The following is a 21,018-nucleotide window of genomic DNA, read 5'->3' on the forward strand; positions in this document are numbered from 1 at the left end:
CCTAAATCGCTCCTTACGATCTCTGCTTCTAAGTCACTCCTTACGCTCTCTCCTCCTAAGTCACTCCTTACGATCTCTCCTCCTGAATCACTCCTTACGATCTCTCCTCCTGAATCACTCCTTACGATCTCTCCTCCTGAATCACTCCTTACGATCTCTGCTTCTAAGTCACTCCTTACGATCTCTCCGCCTAAGTCACACTTTACTCTCTCCTCCTGAATCGCCCTTACGCTCTCTCCTCCTGAATCGCTCCTTACGATCTCTCCTCCTGAATCGCTCCTTACGCTCTCTCCTGCTGAATCGCTCCTTCCGCTCTCTCCTCCTGAATCGCTCCTTACGATCTCTCCTCCTGAATCGCTCCTTACGCTCTCTCCTGCTGAATCGCTCCTTCCGCTCTCTCCTCCTGAATCGCTCCTTACGATCTCTCCTCCTGAATCGCTCCTTACGCTCTCTCCTCCAGAATCGCTCCTTACGATCTCTCCTCCAGAATCGCTCCTTACGATCTCTCCTCCTGAATCGCTCCTTACGATCTCTCCTCCAGAATCGCTCCTTACGATCTCTCCTCCTAAGTCACTCCTTATGCTCTCTGCTCCTGAATCGCTCCTTACGATCTCTCCTCCTGAATCGCTCCTTACGATCCCTATTCCTGAATCATTCCTTACGCTCTCTCCTCCTAAATCACTCCTTACGATCTCTGCTTCTAAGTCACTTCTTACGATCTGTCCCCTTTAGTCACTCCTTACGATCTCTCCTCCTGAATCGCTCCTTACGCTCTCTCCTCCTAAGTCACTCCTTACGATCTGTCCTCTTTAGTCACTCCTTACGATCTCTCCTCCTGAATCGCTCCTTATGATCTCCCCTCCTGAATCGCTCCTTACGATCTCTCCTCCTGAATCGCTCCTTACGATCTTTCCTCCTGAATCGCTCCTTACGATCTCTCCCCCTGAATCGCTCCTTACGACCTCTCCTCCTGAATCGCTCTTTAAGATCTCTCCTCCTGAATCGTTCCTTACGATCGCTCCTCCTGACTCGCTCTTTAAGATCTCTCCCCCTGAATCGCTCCTTACGATCTCTACCCCTAAGTCACTCCTTAGGATCTCTCCTCCTGAATCGCTCCTTACGATCTCTACCCCTAAGTCACTCCTTACGATCTCTCCTGCTGAATCGCTCCTTACGATCTCTCCTCCTAAATCACTCCTTACGATCTCTGCTTCTAAGTCACTCCTTACGATCTCTCCTCCTGAATCACTCCTTACGCTCTCTCCTCCTGAATCGCTCCTTACGATCTCTCCCCCTAAGACACTCCTTACGCTCTCTCCTCCTGAATCGCTCCTTACGATCTCTCCCCCTGAATCGCTCCTTACGATCTCTCCCCCTGAATCGCTCCTTACGATCCCTATTCCTGAATCACTCCTTACGATCTCTCCCCCTGAATCGCTCCTTACGATCCCTATTCCTGAATCACTCCTTACAATCTCTCCTCCTGAATCGCTCCTTACGATCTCTCCTCCTGAATTGCTCCTAACGATCTCTCCCCCTGAATCACTCCTTACGATCTCTCCTCCTGAAACGCTCCTTACGATCTCTCCTCCTGAATCACTCCTTACGATCTCTCCTCCTGAATCGCTCCTTACGATCTCTCCTCCTGAATTGCTCCTTACGATCTCTCCTCCTGAATCGCTCCTTACGATCCCTATTCCTGAATCGCTCCTTACGATCTCTCCTCCTGAATCGCTCCTTACGATCTCTCCTCTTGAATCGCTCGTTACGATCTCTCCTCCTGAATCGCTCCTTACGATCTCTCCCCCTGAATCGCTCCTTACGATCTCTCCTCCTGAATCGCTCCTTACGATCTCTCCTCCTGAATCACTCCTTACGATCTCTCCTCCTGACTCACTCCTTACGATCTCTCCTCCTGAATCACTCCTTACGATCTCTCCTCCTGATTCGCTCCTTACGTTCTCTCCCCCTGAATCGCTCCTTACGCTCTCTCCCCCTGAATCGCTCCTTACGATCTCTCCTCCTGAATCACTCCTTACGCTCGCTCCTCCTGAATCGCTCCTTACGATCTTTCCTCCTGAATCGCTCCTTACGATCTCTCCTCCTGAATCGCTCCTTACGATCTCTCCTCCTGAATCGCTCCTTACGATCTCTCCTCCTGAATCGCTCCTTACGCTCTCTCCTCCTGAATCGCTCCTTACGATCTCTCCTCCTGAATCGCTCCTTACGCTCTCTCCTCCTGAATCGCTCCTTACGGTCTCTCATCCTGAATCGCTCCTTACGCTCTCTCCTCCTGAATCGCTCCTTACGATCTCTCCTCCTGAATCGCTCCTTACGACCTCTCCTCCTAAATCACTCCTTACGATCTCTGCTTCTAAGTCGCTCCTTACGATCTCTCCTCCGAAGTCGCTCCTTACGACCTCTCCTCCTAAATCGCTCCTTACGATCTCTGCTTCTAAGTCACTCCTTACGCTCTCTCCTCCTAAGTCACTCCTTACGATCTCTCCTCCTGAATCACTCCTTACGATCTCTCCTCCTGAATCACTGCTTACGATCTCTCCTCCTGAATCACTCGTTACGATCTCTGCTTCTAAGTCACTCCTTACGATCTCTCCGCCTAAGTCACACTTTACTCTCTCCTCCTGAATCGCCCTTACGCTCTCTCCTCCTGAATCGCTCCTTACGATCTCTCCTCCTGAATCGCTCCTTACGCTCTCTCCTGCTGAATCGCTCCTTCCGCTCTCTCCTCCTGAATCGCTCCTTACGATCTCTCCTCCTGAATCGCTCCTTACGCTCTCTCCTGCTGAATCGCTCCTTACGCTCTCTCCTGCTGAATCGCTCCTTCCGCTCTCTCCTCCTGAATCGCTCCTTCCGCTCTCTCCTCCAGAATCGCTCCTTACGATCTCTCCTCCAGAATCGCTCCTTACGATCTCTCCTCCTGAATCGCTCCTTACAATCTCTCCTCCAGAATCGCTCCTTACGATCTCTCCTCCTAAGTCACTCCTTATGCTCTCTGCTCCTGAATCGCTCCTTACGATCTCTACCCCTAAGTCACTCCTTACGATCTCTCCTCCTGAATCGCTCCTTACGATCTCTCCTCCTGAATCGCTCCTTACGATCCCTATTCCTGAATCACTCCTTACGCTCTCTCCTCCTAAATCACTCCTTACGATCTCTGCTTCTAAGTCACTTCTTACGATTTGTCCTCTTTAGTCACTCCTTACGATCTCTCCTCCTGAATCGCTCCTTACGCTCTCTCCTCCTAAGTCACTCCTTACGATCTGTCCTCTTTAGTCACTCCTTACGATCTCTCCTCCTGAATCGCTCCTTACGATCTCCCCTCCTGAATCGCTCCTTACGATCTCTCCCCCTGAATCGCTCCTTACGATCTCTCCTCCTGAATCGCTCCTTACGATCTCTCCTCCTGAATCGCTCCTTACGATCTCTCCTCCTGAATCGCTCCTTACGATCTCTCCCCCTGAATCGCTCCTTACGACCTCTCCTCCTGAATCGCTCCTTACGCTCTCTCCTCCTGAATCGCTCGTTACGATCGCTCCTCCTGAATCGCTCTTTAAGATCTCTCCTCCTGAATCGCTCCTTACGATCTCGACCCCAAAGTCACTCCTTAGGATCTCTCCTCCTGAATCGCTCCTTACGATCTCTACCCCTAAGTCACTCCTTACGATCTCTCCTCCTGAATCACTCCTTACGATCTCTCCTCCTAAATCACTCCTTACGATCTCTGCTTCTAAGTCACTCCTTACGATCTCTCCTCCTGAATCACTCCTTACGCTCTCTCCTCCTGAATCGCTCCTTACGATCTCTCCCCCTAAGACACTCCTTACGAACTCTCCTCCTGAATCGCTCCTTACGATCTCTCCCCCTGAATCGCTCCTTACGATCTCTCCCCCTGAATCGCTCCTTACGATCCCTATTCCTGAATCACTCCTTATGATCTCTCCCCCTGAATCGCTCCTTACGATCCCTATTCCTGAATCACTCCTTACGATCTCTCCCCCTGAATCGCTCCTTACGATCCCTATTCCTGAATCACTCCTTACGATCTCTCCTCCTGAATCGCTCCTTACGATCTCTCCTCCTGAATTGCTCCTAACGATCTCTCCCCCTGAATCACTCCTTACGATCTCCCCTCCTGAATCGCTCCTTACGATCTCTCCCCCTGAATCGCTCCTTACGCTCTCTCCTCCTGAATCGCTCCTTACGATCTCTCCTCCTGAATCGCTCCTTACGATCTCTCCTCCTGAATCGCTCCTTACGATCTCTCCCCCTGAATCGCTCCTTACGACCTCTCCTCCTGAATCGCTCCTTACGATCGCTCCTCCTGAATCGCTCTTTAAGATCTCTCCTCCTGAATCGCTCCTTACGATCTCGACCCCAAAGTCACTCCTTAGGATCTCTCCTCCTGAATCGCTCCTTACGATCTCTACCCCTAAGTCACTCCTTACGATCTCTCCTCCTGAATCGCTCCTTACGATCTCTCCTCCTAAATCACTCTTTACGATCTCTGCTTCTAAGTCACTCCTTACGATCTCTCCTCCTGAATCACTCCTTACGCTCTCTCCTCCTGAATCGCTCCTTACGATCTCTCCCCCGAAGACACTCCTTACGAACTCTCCTCCTGAATCGCTCCTTACGATCTCTCCCCCTGAATCGCTCCTTACGATCTCTCCTCCTGAATCGCTCCTTACGCTCTCTCCCCCTGAATCGCTCCTTACGATCCCTATTCCTGAATCACTCCTCACGATCTCTCCCCCTGAATCGCTCCTTACGATCCCTATTCCTGAATCACTCCTTACGATCTCTCCCCCTGAATCGCTCCTTACGATCCCTATTCCTGAATCACTCCTTACGATCTCTCCTCCTGAATCGCTCCTTACGATCTCTCCTCCTGAATTGCTCCTAACGATCTCTCCCCCTGAATCACTCCTTACGATCTCTCCTCCTGAATCGCTCCTTACGATCTCTCCTCCTGAATCACTCCTTACGATCTCTCCTCTTGAATCGCTCCTTACGATCTCTCCTCCTGACTCATTCCTTACGATCTCTCCTCCTAAGTCACTCCTTATGCTCTCTGCTCCTGAATCGCTCCTTACGATCTCTCCTCCTGAATCGCTCCTTACGATCTCTCCTCCTGAATCGCTCCTTACGCTCTCTCCTGCTGAATCGCTCCTTACGCTCTCTCCTGCTGAATCACTCCTTATGCTCTCTGCTCCTGAATCGCTCCTTACGATCTCTCCTCCTGAATCGCTCCTTACGATCCCTATTCCTGAATCACTCCTTACGCTCTCTCCTCCTAAATCACTCCTTACGATCTCTGCTTCTAAGTCACTTCTTACGATCTGTCCTCTTTAGTCACTCCTTACGATCTCTCCTCCTGAATCGCTCCTTACGCTCTCTCCTCCTAAGTCACTCCTTACGATCTGTCCTCTTTAGTCACTGCTTACGATCTCTCCTCCTGAATCGCTCCTTATGATCTCCCCTCCTGAATCGCTCCTTACGATCTCTCCCCCTGAATCGCTCCTTACGATCTCTCCTCCTGAATCGCTCCTTACGATCTCTCCTCCTGAATCGCTCCTTACGATCTCTCCTCCTGAATCGCTCCTTACGATCTCTCCCCCTGAATCGCTCCTTACGACCTCTCCTCCTGAATCGCTCTTTAAGATCTCTCCTCCTGAATCGTTCCTTACGATCCCTCCGCCTGAATCGCTCTTTAAGATCTCTCCTCCTGAATCGCTCCTTACGATCTCTACCCCTAAGTCACTCCTTATGATCTCTCCTCCTGAATCGCTCCTTACGATCTCTCCTCCTAAATCACTCCTTACGATCTCTGCTTCTAAGTCACTCCTTACGATCTCTCCTCCTGAATCACTCCTTACGCTCTCTCCTCCTGAATCGCTCCTTACGATCTCTCCCCCTAAGACACTCCTTACGAACTCTCCTCCTGAATCGCTCCTTACGATCTCTCCCCCTGAATCGCTCCTTACGATCTCTCCCCCTGAATCGCTCCTTACGATCCCTATTCCTGAATCACTCCTTACGATCTCTCCCCCTGAATCGCTCCTTACGATCCCTATTCCTGAATCACTCCTTACGATCTCTCCCCCTGAATCGCTCCTTACGATCCCTATTCCTGAATCACTCCTTACGATCTCTCCTCCTGAATCGCTCCTTACGATCTCTCCTCCTGAATTGCTCCTAACGATCTCTCCCCCTGAATCACTCCTTACGATCTCTCCTCCTGAATCGCTCCTTACGATCTCTCCTCCTGAATCACTCCTTACGATCTCTCCTCTTGAATCGCTCCTTACGATCTCTCCTCCTGACTCACTCCTTACGATCTCTCCTCCTGAATCGCTCCTTACGATCTCTCCTCCTGAATCGCTCCTTACGATCTCTCCTCCTGAATCGCTCCTTACGATCCCTATTCCTGAATCGCTCCTTACGATCTCTCCTCCTGAATCGCTCCTTACGATCTCTCCTCTTGAATCGCTCGTTACGATCTCTCCTCCTGAATCGCTCCTTACGATCTCTCCCCCTGAATCGCTCCTTACGATCTCTCCTCCTGAATCGCTCCTTACGATCTCTCCTCCTGAATCACTCCTTACGATCTCTCTTCCTGACTCACTCCTTACGATCTCTCCTCCTGAATCACTCCTTACGATCTCTCCTCCTGATTCGCTCCTTACGTTCTCTCCCCCTGAATCGCTCCTTACGCTCTCTCCCCCTGAATCGCTCCTTACGATCTCTCCTCCTGAATCACTCCTTACGCTCGCTCCTCCTGAATCGCTCCTTACGATCTCTCCTCCTGAATCGCTCCTTACGATCTCTCCTCCTGAATCGCTCCTTACGATCTCTCCTCCTGAATCGCTCCTTACGATCTCTCCTCCTGAATCGCTCCTTACGCTCTCTCCTCCTGAATCGCACCTTACGATCTCTCCTCCTGAATCGCTCCTTACGCTCTCTCCTCCTGAATTGCTCCTTACGGTCTCTCATCCTGAATCGCTCCTTACGCTCTCTCCTCCTGAATCGCTCCTTACGATCTCTCCTCCTGAATCGCTCCTTACGACCTCTCCTCCTAAATCGCTCCTTACGATCTCTGCTTCTAAGTCGCTCCTTACGATCTCTCCTCCGAAGTCGCTCCTTACGACCTCTCCTCCTAAATCGCTCCTTACGATCTCTGCTTCTAAGTCACTCCTTACGCTCTCTCCTCCTAAGTCACTCCTTACGATCTCTCCTCCTGAATCACTCCTTACGATCTCTCCTCCTGAATCACTCCTTACGATCTCTCCTCCTGAATCACTCCTTACGATCTCTCCTGCTGAATCACTCCTTACGATCTCTGCTTCTAAGTCACTCCTTACGATCTCTCCGCCTAAGTCACACTTTACTCTCTCCTCCTGAATCGCCCTTACGCTCTCTCCTCCTGAATCGCTCCTTACGATCTCTCCTCCTGAATCGCTCCTTACGCTCTCTCCTGCTGAATCGCTCCTTCCGCTCTCCTCCTGAATCGCTCCTTACGATCTCTCCTCCTGAATCGCTCCTTACGCTCTCTCCTGCTGAATCGCTCCTTACGCTCTCTCCTGCTGAATCGCTCCTTCCGCTCTCTCCTCCTGAATCGCTCCTTCCGCTCTCTCCTCCAGAATCGCTCCTTACGATCTCTCCTCCAGAATCGCTCCTTACGATCTCTCCTCCTGAATCGCTCCTTACGATCTCTCCTCCAGAATCGCTCCTTACGATCTCTCCTCCTAAGTCACTCCTTATGCTCTCTGCTCCTGAATCGCTCCTTACGATCTCTACCCCTAAGTCACTCCTTACGATCTCTCCTCCTGAATCGCTCCTTACGATCTCTCCTCCTGAATCGCTCCTTACGATCCCTATTCCTGAATCACTCCTTACGCTCTCTCCTCCTAAATCACTCCTTACGATCTCTGCTTCTAAGTCACTTCTTACGATCTGTCCTCTTTAGTCACTCCTTACGATCTCTCCTCCTGAATCGCTCCTTACGCTCTCTCCTCCTAAGTCACTCCTTACGATCTGTCCTCTTTAGTCACTCCTTACGATCTCTCCTCCTGAATTGCTCCTTACGATCTCCCCTCCTGAATCGCTCCTTACGATCTCCCCCCCTGAATCGCTCCTTACGATCTCTCCTCCTGAATCGCTCCTTACGATCTCTCCTCCTGAATCGCTCCTTACGATCTCTCCTCCTGAATCGCTCCTTACGATCTCTCCCCCTGAATCGCTCCTTACGATCTCTCCTCCTGAATCACTCCTTACGCTCTCTCCCCCTGAATCGCTCCTTACGATCTCTCCTCCTGAATCGCTCCTTACGATCTCTCCTCCTGAATCGCTCCTTACGATCTCTCCTCCTGAATCGCTCCTTACGCTCTCTCCTCCTGAATCGCTCCTTACGATCGCTCCTCCTGAAACGCTCTTTAAGATCTCTCCTCCTGAATCGCTCCTTACGATCTCGACCCCTAAGTCACTCCTTAGGATCTCTCCTCCTGAATCGCTCCTTACGATCTCTACCCCTAAGTCACTCCTTACGATCTCTCCTCCTGAATCGCTCCTTACGATCTCTCCTCCTGAATCACTCCTTACGATCTCTCCTCCTGACTCACTCCTTACGATCTCTCCTCCTGAATCACTCCTTACGATCTCTCCTCCTGATTCGCTCCTTACGTTCTCTCCCCCTGAATCGCTCCTTACGCTCTCTCCCCCTGAATCGCTCCTTACGATCTCTCCTCCTGAATCACTCCTTACGCTCTCTCCTGCTGAATCGCTCCTTCCGCTCTCCTCCTGAATCGCTCCTTACGATCTCTCCTCCTGAATCGCTCCTTACGCTCTCTCCTGCTGAATCGCTCCTTACGCTCTCTCCTGCTGAATCGCTCCTTCCGCTCTCTCCTCCTGAATCGCTCCTTCCGCTCTCTCCTCCAGAATCGCTCCTTACGATCTCTCCTCCAGAATCGCTCCTTACGATCTCTCCTCCTGAATCGCTCCTTACGATCTCTCCTCCAGAATCGCTCCTTACGATCTCTCCTCCTAAGTCACTCCTTATGCTCTCTGCTCCTGAATCGCTCCTTACGATCTCTACCCCTAAGTCACTCCTTACGATCTCTCCTCCTGAATCGCTCCTTACGATCTCTCCTCCTGAATCGCTCCTTACGATCCCTATTCCTGAATCACTCCTTACGCTCTCTCCTCCTAAATCACTCCTTACGATCTCTGCTTCTAAGTCACTTCTTACGATCTGTCCTCTTTAGTCACTCCTTACGATCTCTCCTCCTGAATCGCTCCTTACGCTCTCTCCTCCTAAGTCACTCCTTACGATCTGTCCTCTTTAGTCACTCCTTACGATCTCTCCTCCTGAATTGCTCCTTACGATCTCCCCTCCTGAATCGCTCCTTACGATCTCCCCCCCTGAATCGCTCCTTACGATCTCTCCTCCTGAATCGCTCCTTACGATCTCTCCTCCTGAATCGCTCCTTACGATCTCTCCTCCTGAATCGCTCCTTACGATCTCTCCCCCTGAATCGCTCCTTACGATCTCTCCTCCTGAATCACTCCTTACGCTCTCTCCCCCTGAATCGCTCCTTACGATCTCTCCTCCTGAATCGCTCCTTACGATCTCTCCTCCTGAATCGCTCCTTACGATCTCTCCTCCTGAATCGCTCCTTACGCTCTCTCCTCCTGAATCGCTCCTTACGATCGCTCCTCCTGAATCGCTCTTTAAGATCTCTCCTCCTGAATCGCTCCTTACGATCTCGACCCCTAAGTCACTCCTTAGGATCTCTCCTCCTGAATCGCTCCTTACGATCTCTACCCCTAAGTCACTCCTTACGATCTCTCCTCCTGAATCGCTCCTTACGATCTCTCCTCCTGAATCACTCCTTACGATCTCTCCTCCTGACTCACTCCTTACGATCTCTCCTCCTGAATCACTCCTTACGATCTCTCCTCCTGATTCGCTCCTTACATTCTCTCCCCCTGAATCGCTCCTTACGCTCTCTCCCCCTGAATCGCTCCTTACGATCTCTCCTCCTGAATCACTCCTTACGCTCGCTCCTCCTGAATCGCTCCTTACGATCTCTCCTCCTGAATCGCTCCTTACGATCTCTCCTCCTGAATCGCTCCTTACGATCTCTCCTCCTGAATCGCTCCTTACGATCTCTCCTCCTGAATCGCTCCTTACGCTCTCTCCTCCTGAATCGCTCCTTACGATCTCTCCTCCTGAATCGCTCCTTACGCTCTCTCCTCCTGAATCGCTCCTTACGGTCTCTCATCCTGAATCGCTCCTTACGCTCTCTCCTCCTGAATCGCTCCTTACGATCTCTCCTCCTGAATCGCTCCTTACGACGTCTCCTCCTAAATCGCTCCTTACGATCTCTGCTTCTAAGTCGCTCCTTACGATCTCTCCTCCGAAGTCGCTCCTTACGACCTCTCCTCCTAAATCGCTCCTTACGATCTCTGCTTCTAAGTCACTCCTTACGCTCTCTCCTCCTAAGTCACTCCTTACGATCTCTCCTCCTGAATCACTCCTTACGATCTCTCCTCCTGAATCACTCCTTACGATCTCTCCTCCTGAATCACTCCTTACGATCTCTGCTTCTAAGTCACTCCTTACGATCTCTCCTCCTGAATCGCTCCTTCCGCTCTCTCCTCCTGAATCGCTCCTTACGATCTCTCCTCCTGAATCGCTCCTTACGCTCTCTCCTGCTGAATCGCTCCTTACGCTCTCTCCTGCTGAATCGCTCCTTCCGCTCTCTCCTCCTGAATCGCTCCTTCCGCTCTCTCCTCCAGAATCGCTCCTTACGATCTCTCCTCCAGAATCGCTCCTTACGATCTCTCCTCCTGAATCGCTCCTTACGATCTCTCCTCCAGAATCGCTCCTTACGATCTCTCCTCCTAAGTCACTCCTTATGCTCTCTGCTCCTGAATCGCTCCTTACGATCTCTACCCCTAAGTCACTCCTTACGATCTCTCCTCCTGAATCGCTCCTTACGATCTCTCCTCCTGAATCGCTCCTTACGATCCCTATTCCTGAATCACTCCTTACGCTCTCTCCTCCTAAATCACTCCTTACGATCTGTCCTCTTTAGTCACTCCTTACGATCTCTCCTCCTGAATCGCTCCTTACGCTCTCTCCTCCTAAGTCACTCCTTACGATCTGTCCTCTTTAGTCACTCCTTACGATCTCTCCTCCTGAATTGCTCCTTACGATCTCCCCCCCTGAATCGCTCCTTACGATCTCTCCTCCTGAATCGCTCCTTACGATCTCTCCTCCTGAATCGCTCCTTACGATCTCTCCTCCTGAATCGCTCCTTACGATCTCTCCCCCTGAATCGCTCCTTACGATCTCTCCTCCTGAATCACTCCTTACACTCTCTCCCCCTGAATCGCTCCTTACGATCTCTCCTCCTGAATCGCTCCTTACGATCTCTCCTCCTGAATCGCTCCTTACGATCTCTCCTCCTGAATCGCTCCTTACGCTCTCTCCTCCTGAATCGCTCCTTACGATCGCTCCTCCTGAATCGCTCTTTAAGATCTCTCCTCCTGAATCGCTCCTTACGATCTCGACCCCTAAGTCACTCCTTAGGATCTCTCCTCCTGAATCGCTCCTTACGATCTCTACCCCTAAGTCACTCCTTACGATCTCTCCTCCTGAATCGCTCCTTACGATCTCTCCTCCTAAATCACTCCTTACGATCTCTGCTTCTAAGTCACTCCTTACGATCTCTCCCCCTGAATCGCTCCTTACAATCTCTCCCCCTAAGACACTCCTTACGAACTCTCCTCCTGAATCGCTCCTTACGATCTCTCCCCCTGAATCGCTCCTTACGATCTCTCCTCCTGAATCGCTCCTTACGCTCTCTCCCCCTGAATCGCTCCTTACGATCCCTATTCCTGAATCACTCCTTACGATCTCTCCCCCTGAATCGCTCCTTACGATCCCTATTCCTGAATCACTCCTTACGATCTCTCCCCCTGAATCGCTCCTTACGATCCCTATTCCTGAATCACTCCTTACAATCTCTCCTCCTGAATCGCTCCTTACGATCTCTCCTCCTGAATTGCTCCTAACGATCTCTCCCCCTGAATCACTCCTTACGATCTCTCCTCCTGAATCGCTCCTTACGATCTCTCCTCCTGAATCACTCCTTACGATCTCTCCTCTTGAATCGCTCCTTACGATCTCTCCTCCTGACTCACTCCTTACGATCTCTCCTCCTGAATCGCTCCTTACGATCTCTCCTCCTGAATCGCTCCTTACGATCTCTCCTCCTGAATCGCTCCTTACGATCCCTATTCCTGAATCGCTCCTTACGATCTCTCCTCCTGAATCGCTCCTTACGATCTCTCCTCTTGAATCGCTCCTTACGATCTCTCCTCCTGAATCGCTCCTTACGATCTCTCCCCCTGAATCGCTCCTTACGATCTCTCCTCCTGAATCGCTCCTTACGATCTCTCCTCCTGAATCACTCCTTACGATCTCTCCTCCTGACTCACTCCTTACGATCTCTCCTCCTGAATCACTCCTTACGATCTCTCCTCCTGATTCGCTCCTTACGTTCTCTCCCCCTGAATCGCTCCTTACGCTCTCTCCCCCTGAATCGCTCCTTACGATCTCTCCTCCTGAATCACTCCTTACGCTGGCTCCTCCTGAATCGCTCCTTACGATCTCTCCTCCTGAATCGCTCCTTACGATCTCTCCTCCTGAATCGCTCCTTACGATCTCTCCACCTGAATCGCTCCTTACGATCTCTCCTCCTGAATCGCTCCTTACGCTCTCTCCTACTGAATCGCTCCTTACGCTCTCTCCTCCTGAATCGCTCCTTACGATCTCTCCTCCTGAATCGCTCCTTACGCTCTCTCCTCCTGAATCGCTCCTTACGATCTCTCTTCCTGAATCGCTCCTTACGATCTCTCCTCCTGAATCGCTCCTTACGCTCTCTCCTCCTGAATCGCTCCTTACGATCTCTCCTCCTGAATCGCTCCTTACGCTCTCTCCTCCTGAATCGCTCCTTATGATCTCTCCTCCTCAATCGCTCCTTACGCTCTCTCATCCTAAGTCACTCCTTATGATCTGTCCTCTTAAGTCACTCCTTACGCTCTCTCCTCCTAAGTTAGTCCTTACGATCTCTCCTCCTAAGTCACTCCTTACGATCTCTCCTCCTGAATCGCTCCTTACGATCTCTCCTCCTGAATCACTCCTTATGATCTCCCCTCCTGAATCGCTCCTTACGATCTCTCCTCCTGAATCGCTCCTTACGATCTCCCCTCCTGAATCACTCCTTACGATCTGCCCTCCTGAATCGCTCCTTACGATCTCTCCTCCTGAATCGCTCCTTACGATCTCTCCTCCTGAATCACTCCTTACGATCTCTCCTCCTGAATCACTCCTTACGATCTCTCCTCCTGAATCGCTCCTTACGATCTCCCCTTTGAATCACTCCTTACGATCTCCCCTCCTGAATCGCTCCTTACGATCTCCCCTCCTGAATCACTCCTTACGATCTCTCCTCCTGAATCGCTCCTTACGATCTCTCCTCCTGAATCACTCCTTACGCTCTCTCCTCCTGAATCGCTCCTTACGATCTCTCCTCCTGAATCGCTCCTTACGCTCTCTCCTCCTGACTCACTCCTTACGATCTCTCCTCCTGAATCGCTCCTTACGATCCCTTTTCCTGAATCGCTCCTTACGATCTCTCCTCCTGAATCGCTCCTCACGCTCTCTCCTCCTGAATCACTCCTTACGATCTCTCCTCCTGAATCGCTCCTTACGATCTCTCCTCCTGAATCGCTCCTTACGCTCTCTCCTCCTGAATTGCTCCTTACGGTCTCTCATCGTGAATCGCTCCTTACGATCTCTCCTCCTGAATCACTCCTTACGATCTCTTCTCCTGAATCGCTCCTTACGCTCTCTCCTCCTGAATCGCTCCTTACGCTCTCTCCTCCTGAATTGCTCCTTACGGTCTCTCATCCTGAATCGCTCCTTACTCTCTCTCCTCCTGAATCGCTCCTTACGATCTCTCCTCCTGAATCGCTCCTTACGACCTCTCCTCCTAAATCGCTCCTTACGATCTCTGCTTCTAAGTCGCTCCTTACGATCTCTCCTCCGAAGTCGCTCCTTACGACCTCTCCTCCTAAATCGCTCCTTACGATCTCTGCTTCTAAGTCACTCCTTACGCTCTCTCCTCCTAAGTCACTCCTTACGATCTCTCCTCCTGAATCACTCCTTACGATCTCTCCTCCTGAATCACTCCTTACGATCTCTCCTCCTGAATCACTCCTTACGATCTCTGCTTCTAAGTCACTCCTTACGATCTCTCCGCCTAAGTCACACTTTACTCTCTCCTCCTGAATCGCCCTTACGCTCTCTCCTCCTGAATCGCTCCTTACGATCTCTCCTCCTGAATCGCTCCTTATGCTCTCTCCTGCTGAATCGCTCCTTCCGCTCTCTCCTCCTGAATCGCTCCTTACGATCTCTCCTCCTGAATCGCTCCTTACGCTCTCTCCTGCTGAATCGCTCCTTACGCTCTCTCCTGCTGAATCGCTCCTTCTGCTCTCTCCTCCTGAATCGCTCCTTCCGCTCTCTCCTCCAGAATCGCTCCTTACGATCTCTCCTCCAGAATCGCTCCTTACGATCTCTCCTCCTGAATCGCTCCTTACGATCTCTCCTCCAGAATCGCTCCTTACGATCTCTCCTCCTAAGTCACTCCTTATGCTCTCTGCTCCTGAATCGCTCCTTACGATCTCTACCCCTAAGTCGCTCCTTACGATCTCTCCTCCTGAATCGCTCCTTACGATCTCTCCTCGTGAATCGCTCCTTACGATCCCTATTCCTGAATCACTCCTTACGTTCTCTCCTCCTAAATCACTCCTTACGATCTCTGCTTCTAAGTCACCTCTTACGATCTGTCCTCTTTAGTCACTCCTTACGATCTCTCCTCCTGAATCGCTCCTTACGCTCTCTCCTCCTAAGTCACTCCTTACGATCTGTCCTCTTTAGTCACTCCTTACGATCTCTCCTCCTGAATCGCTCCTTACGATCTCCCCTCCTGAATCGCTCCTTACGATCTCTCCCCCTGAATCGCTCCTTACGATCTCTCCTCCTGAATCGCTCCTTACGATCTCTCCTCCTGAATCGCTCCTTACGATCTCTCCTCCTGAATCGCTCCTTACGATCTCTCCCCCTGAATCGCTCCTTACGACCTCTCCTCCTGAATCGCTCCTTACGCTCTCTCCTCCTGAATCGCTCCTTACGATCGCTCCTCCTGGATCGCTCTTTAAGATCTCTCCTCCTGAATCGCTCCTTACGATCTCGACCCCTAAGTCACTCCTTAGGATCTCTCCTCCTGAATCGCTCCTTACGATCTCTCCTCCTAAATCACTCCTTACGATCTCTGCTTCTAAGTCACTCCTTACGATCTCTCCTCCTGAATCACTCCTTACGCTCTCTCCTCCTGAATCGCTCCTTACGATCTCTCCCCCTAAGACACTCCTTACGAACTCTCCTCCTGAATCGCTCCTTACGATCTCTCCCCCTGAATCGCTCCTTACGATCTCTCCTCCTGAATCGCTCCTTACGCTCTCTCCTCCTGAATTGCTCCTTACGGTCTCTCATCGTGAATCGCTCCTTACGATCTCTCCTCCTGAATCACTCCTTACGATCTCTCCTCCTGAATCGCTCCTTACGCTCTCTCCTCCTGAATCGCTCCTTACGCTCTCTCCTCCTGAATTGCTCCTTACGGTCTCTCATCCTGAATCGCTCCTTACTCTCTCTCCTCCTGAATCGCTCCTTACGATCTCTCCTCCTGAATCGCTCCTTACGACCTCTCCTCCTAAATCGCTCCTTACGATCTCTGCTTCTAAGTCGCTCCTTACGATCTCTCCTCCGAAGTCGCTCCTTACGACCTCTCCTCCTAAATCGCTCCTTACGATCTCTGCTTCTAAGTCACTCCTTACGCTCTCTCCTCCTAAGTCACTCCTTACGATCTCTCCTCCTGAATCACTCCTTACGATCTCTCCTCCTGAATCACTCCTTACGATCTCTCCTCCTGAATCACTCCTTACGATCTCTGCTTCTAAGTCACTCCTTACGATCTCTCCGCCTAAGTCACACTTTACTCTCTCCTCCTGAATCGCCCTTACGCTCTCTCCTCCTGAATCGCTCCTTACGATCTCTCCTCCTGAATCGCTCCTTATGCTCTCTCCTGCTGAATCGCTCCTTCCGCTCTCTCCTCCTGAATCGCTCCTTACGATCTCTCCTCCTGAATCGCTCCTTACGCTCTCTCCTGCTGAATCGCTCCTTACGCTCTCTCCTGCTGAATCGCTCCTTCTGCTCTCTCCTCCTGAATCGCTCCTTCCGCTCTCTCCTCCAGAATCGCTCCTTACGATCTCTCCTCCAGAATCGCTCCTTACGATCTCTCCTCCTGAATCGCTCCTTACGATCTCTCCTCCAGAATCGCTCCTTACGATCTCTCCTCCTAAGTCACTCCTTATGCTCTCTGCTCCTGAATCGCTCCTTACGATCTCTACCCCTAAGTCGCTCCTTACGATCTCTCCTCCTGAATCGCTCCTTACGATCTCTCCTCCTGAATCGCTCCTTACGATCCCTATTCCTGAATCACTCCTTACGTTCTCTCCTCCTAAATCACTCCTTACGATCTCTGCTTCTAAGTCACCTCTTACGATCTGTCCTCTTTAGTCACTCCTTACGATCTCTCCTCCTGAATCGCTCCTTACGCTCTCTCCTCCTAAGTCACTCCTTACGATCTGTCCTCTTTAGTCACTCCTTACGATCTCTCCTCCTGAATCGCTCCTTACGATCTCCCCTCCTGAATCGCTCCTTACGATCTCTCCCCCTGAATCGCTCCTTACGATCTCTCCTCCTGAATCGCTCCTTACGATCTCTCCTCCTGAATCGCTCCTTACGATCTCTCCTCCTGAATCGCTCCTTACGATCTCTCCCCCTGAATCGCTCCTTACGACCTCTCCTCCTGAATCGCTCCTTACGCTCTCTCCTCCTGAATCGCTCCTTACGATCGCTCCTCCTGGATCGCTCTTTAAGATCTCTCCTCCTGAATCGCTCCTTACGATCTCGACCCCTAAGTCACTCCTTAGGATCTCTCCTCCTGAATCGCTCCTTACGATCTCTCCTCCTAAATCACTCCTTACGATCTCTGCTTCTAAGTCACTCCTTACGATCTCTCCTCCTGAATCACTCCTTACGCTCTCTCCTCCTGAATCGCTCCTTACGATCTCTCCCCCTAAGACACTCCTTACGAACTCTCCTCCTGAATCGCTCCTTACGATCTCTCCCCTGAATCGCTCCTTACGATCTCTCCTCCTGAATCGCTCCTTACGCTCTCTCCCCCTGAATCGCTCCTTACGATCCCTATTCCTGAATCACTCCTTACGATCTCTCCCCCTGAATCGCTCCTTACGATCCCTATTCCTGAATCACTCCTTACGATCTCTCCCCCTGAATCGCTCCTCACGATCCCTATTCCTGAATCACTCCTTACGATCTCTCCTCCTGAATCGCTCCTTACGATCTCTCCTCCTGAATTGCTCCTAACGATCTCTCCCCCTGAATCACTCCTTACGATCTCTCCTCCTGAATCGCTCCTTACGATCTCTCCTCCTGAATCACTCCTTACGATCTCTCCTCTTGAATCGCTCCTTACGATCTCTCCTCCTGACTCACTCCTTACGATCTCTCCTCCTGAATCGCTCCTTACGATCTCTCCTCCTGAATCGCTCCTTACGATCTCTCCTCCTGAATCGCTCCTTACGATCCCTATTCCTGAATCGCTCCTTACGATCTCTCCTCCTGAATCGCTCCTTACGATCTCTCCTCTTGAATCGCTCCTTACGATCTCTCCTCCTGAATCGCTCCTTACGATCTCTCCCCCTGAATCGCTCCTTACGATCTCTCCTCCTGAATCGCTCCTTACGATCTCTCCTCCTGAATCGCTCCTTACGATCTCTCCTCCTGACTCACTCCTTACGATCTCTCCTCCTGAATCACTCCTTACGCTCTCTCCTCCTGATTCGCTCCTTACGTTCTCTCCCCCGAATCGCTCCTTACGCTCTCTCCCCCTGAATCGCTCCTTACGATCTCTCCTCCTGACTCACTCCTTACGATCTCTCCTCCTGAATCACTCCTTACGCTCTCTCCTCCTGATTCGCTCCTTACGTTCTCTCCCCCGAATCGCTCCTTACGCTCTCTCCCCCTGAATCGCTCCTCACGCTCGCTCCTCCTGAATCGCTCCTTACGATCTCTCCTCCTGAATCGCTCCTTATGATCTCTCCTCCTGAATCGCTCCTTACGATCTCTCCTCCTGAATCGCTCCTTACGATCTCTCCTCCTGAATCGCTCCTTACGCTCTCTCCACCTGAATCGCTCCTTACGCTCTCTCCTCCTGAATCGCTCCTTACGATCTCTCCTCCTGAATCGCTCCTTACGCTCTCTCCTCCTGAATCGCTCCTTACGATCTCTCTTCATGAATCGCTCCTTACGATCTCTCCTCCTGAATCGCTCCTTACGCTCTCTCCTCCTGAATCGCTCCTTACGATCTCTCCTCCTGAATCGCTCCTTACGCTCTCTCCTCTTGAATCGCTCCTTATGATCTCTCCTCCTCAATCGCTCCTTACGCTCTCTCCTCCTAAGTCACTCCTTATGATCTGTCCTCTTAAGTCACTCCTTACGCTCTCTCCTCCTAAGTTAGTCCTTACGATCTCTCCTCCTAAGTCACTCCTTACGATCTCTCCTCCTGAATCGCTCCTTACGATCTCTCCTCCTGAATCACTCCTTATGATCTCCCCTCCTGAATCGCTCCTTACAATCTCTCCTCCTGAATCGCTCCTTACGATCTCCCCTCCTGAATCACTCCTTACGATCTCCCCTCCTGAATTGCTCCTTACGATCTCTCCTCCTGAATCGCTCCTTACGATCTCTCCTCCTGAATCACTCCTTACGATCTCCCCTCCTGAATCACTCCTTACGATCTCTCCTCCTGAATCGCTCCTTACGATCTCCCCTTTGAATCACTCCTTACGATCTCTCCTCCTGAATCTCTGCTTACGATCTCCCCTCCTGAATCACTCCTTACGCTCTCCCCTCCTGAATCGCTCCTTACGATCTCTCCCCCTGAATCGCTCCTTACGATCTCTCCCCCTGAATCGATCCTTATGATCTCTCCTCCTGAATCGCTCCTTACGATCTCCCCTCCTTAGTCACTCCTTATGCTCTCTCCTGCTCAGCTCCATAACGACATAGCGCCACCCTTGTAGTTACTACGATGTGGTTGCTCACGCCCTACACCTTCTCGCAGGAGTGCATGTTCCTGCTCTAATGCACAGATTTCCCCCATAACCAGCCCCCCCCCCGACCCCCTTCAAAGTGCACTGAGGAGGGTTTGTATGTGAGTGGGTGAAATGATGCAGGCTGTGAGATATCTGTCCGAGCCTGGGTCTGAGGCACAGGGCGGGGCGGAGTCGAGGGAACTTTACCCGCACGTGAGCCGTGCTGTAGCCAGCCTGAGCAGTTGACGTTGACACTGGTTGCACAGGACGTGGAGGAGGCCGGGTCGCAACTGGCAGCGCGGTTGTCTGAATGTCAGAGGCCGCAAACCCCCCAGCTGGGAGTTCGGCCCTTCCGTTCGCCCGTGCCCGCCGAGAGCGTGCGATGGAGCCAGGGCGAGTCCCAGGAGGCCGGTTTGACTCTTCCCCCTCCTGCTGTTACTGACCCTACGCCCTTCGTCACTGCACCCGACCCAGCATCTCGCTCGGACAGAGCGGAGGAGGAGAGCGTGAGGGCGCTACTGGGGGTGTTGGCACCAGCGGTGACCATGGTAACAGACTCTTCTCCCTGTGTTCTGGCCCAGCGGAACTGATCGCTGTCGTCACTTCATCATCGACCAGCTGGAGAATGGGCAGTACCTGATCCTGGGGGACGAGCGTCAGCACAACAGCGTCACTGAGCTGCTGAACTTCTACATGAAGTCCCCCATCTTACCGTTCGTGGAATACCTGACTACAGCCTGCAATAAGGTACGATACACCCAGGCCTACAGTGAGGTATGATAGACCCGGGCCTACAGTGAGGTACGATAGACCCGGGCCTACAGTGAGGTATGATAGACCCGGGCCTACAGTGAGGTATGATAGACCCGGGCCTACAGTGAGGTACGATACCCCCGGGCCTACAGTGAGGTATGATAGACCCGGGCCTACAGTGAGGTACGATAGACCCGGGCCTACAGTGAGGTACGATAGACCCGGGCCTACAGTGAGGTACGATACCCCCGGGCCTACAGTGAGGTATGATAGACCCGGGCCTACAGTGAGGTACGATACCCCAGGGCCTACAGTGAGGTACGATATACCCGGGCCTACAGTGAGGTATGATAGACCCGGGCCTACAGTGAGGTATGATAGACCCGGGCCTACAGTGAGGTATGATAGACCCGGGCCTACAGTGAGGTATGATAGACCCGGGCCTACAGTGAGGTACGATACCCCAGGGCCTACAGTGAGGTACGATATACCCGGGCCTACAGTGAGGTATGATAGACCCGGGCCTACAGTGAGGTATGATAGACCCGGGCCTACAGTGAGGTATGATAGACCCGGGCCTACAGTGAGGTACGATAGACCCGGGCCTACAGTGAGGTATGATAGACCCGGGCCTACAGTGAGGTACGATAGACCCGGGCCTACAGTGAGGTACGATACCCCCGGGCCTACAGTGAGGTATGATAGACCCGGGCCTACAGTGAGGTATGATAGACCCAGGGCCTACAGTGAGGTATGATAGACCCAGGGCCTACAGTGAGGTACGATACCCCCGGGCCTACAGTGAGGTACGATACCCCCGGGCCTACAGTGAGGTACGATAGACCCGGGCCTACAGTGAGGTACGATAGACCCGGGCCTACAGTGAGGTACGATAGACCCGGGCCTACAGTGAGGTACGATACCCCCGGGCCTACA

At 51.9% G+C, this 21,018-nt stretch overlaps 1 protein-coding gene across 2 annotated transcripts in view; it reads left to right on the plus strand.

Annotated features, from left to right (window-relative positions):
- Positions 1-21,018, plus strand: part of LOC147086616 (uncharacterized) — an 88,479-nt gene that overhangs the window by 41,502 nt on the left and 25,959 nt on the right. For both annotated transcript variants that reach the window (XM_085978757.1, XM_085978758.1), the window contains exon 4: positions 19,911-20,076. In XM_085978757.1, coding sequence (XP_085834883.1) covers positions 19,911-20,076 — 166 coding nt within the window. The remainder of the gene's footprint in view (positions 1-19,910; positions 20,077-21,018) is intronic.

The sequence above is a fragment of the Somniosus microcephalus genome, unplaced genomic scaffold (assembly GCF_052327205.1).
Source record: "Somniosus microcephalus isolate GS21.2 unplaced genomic scaffold, FLI_Smic_1.0 unresolved_chr7, whole genome shotgun sequence".
Taxonomy (NCBI): Eukaryota; Metazoa; Chordata; class Chondrichthyes; order Squaliformes; family Somniosidae; genus Somniosus; species Somniosus microcephalus.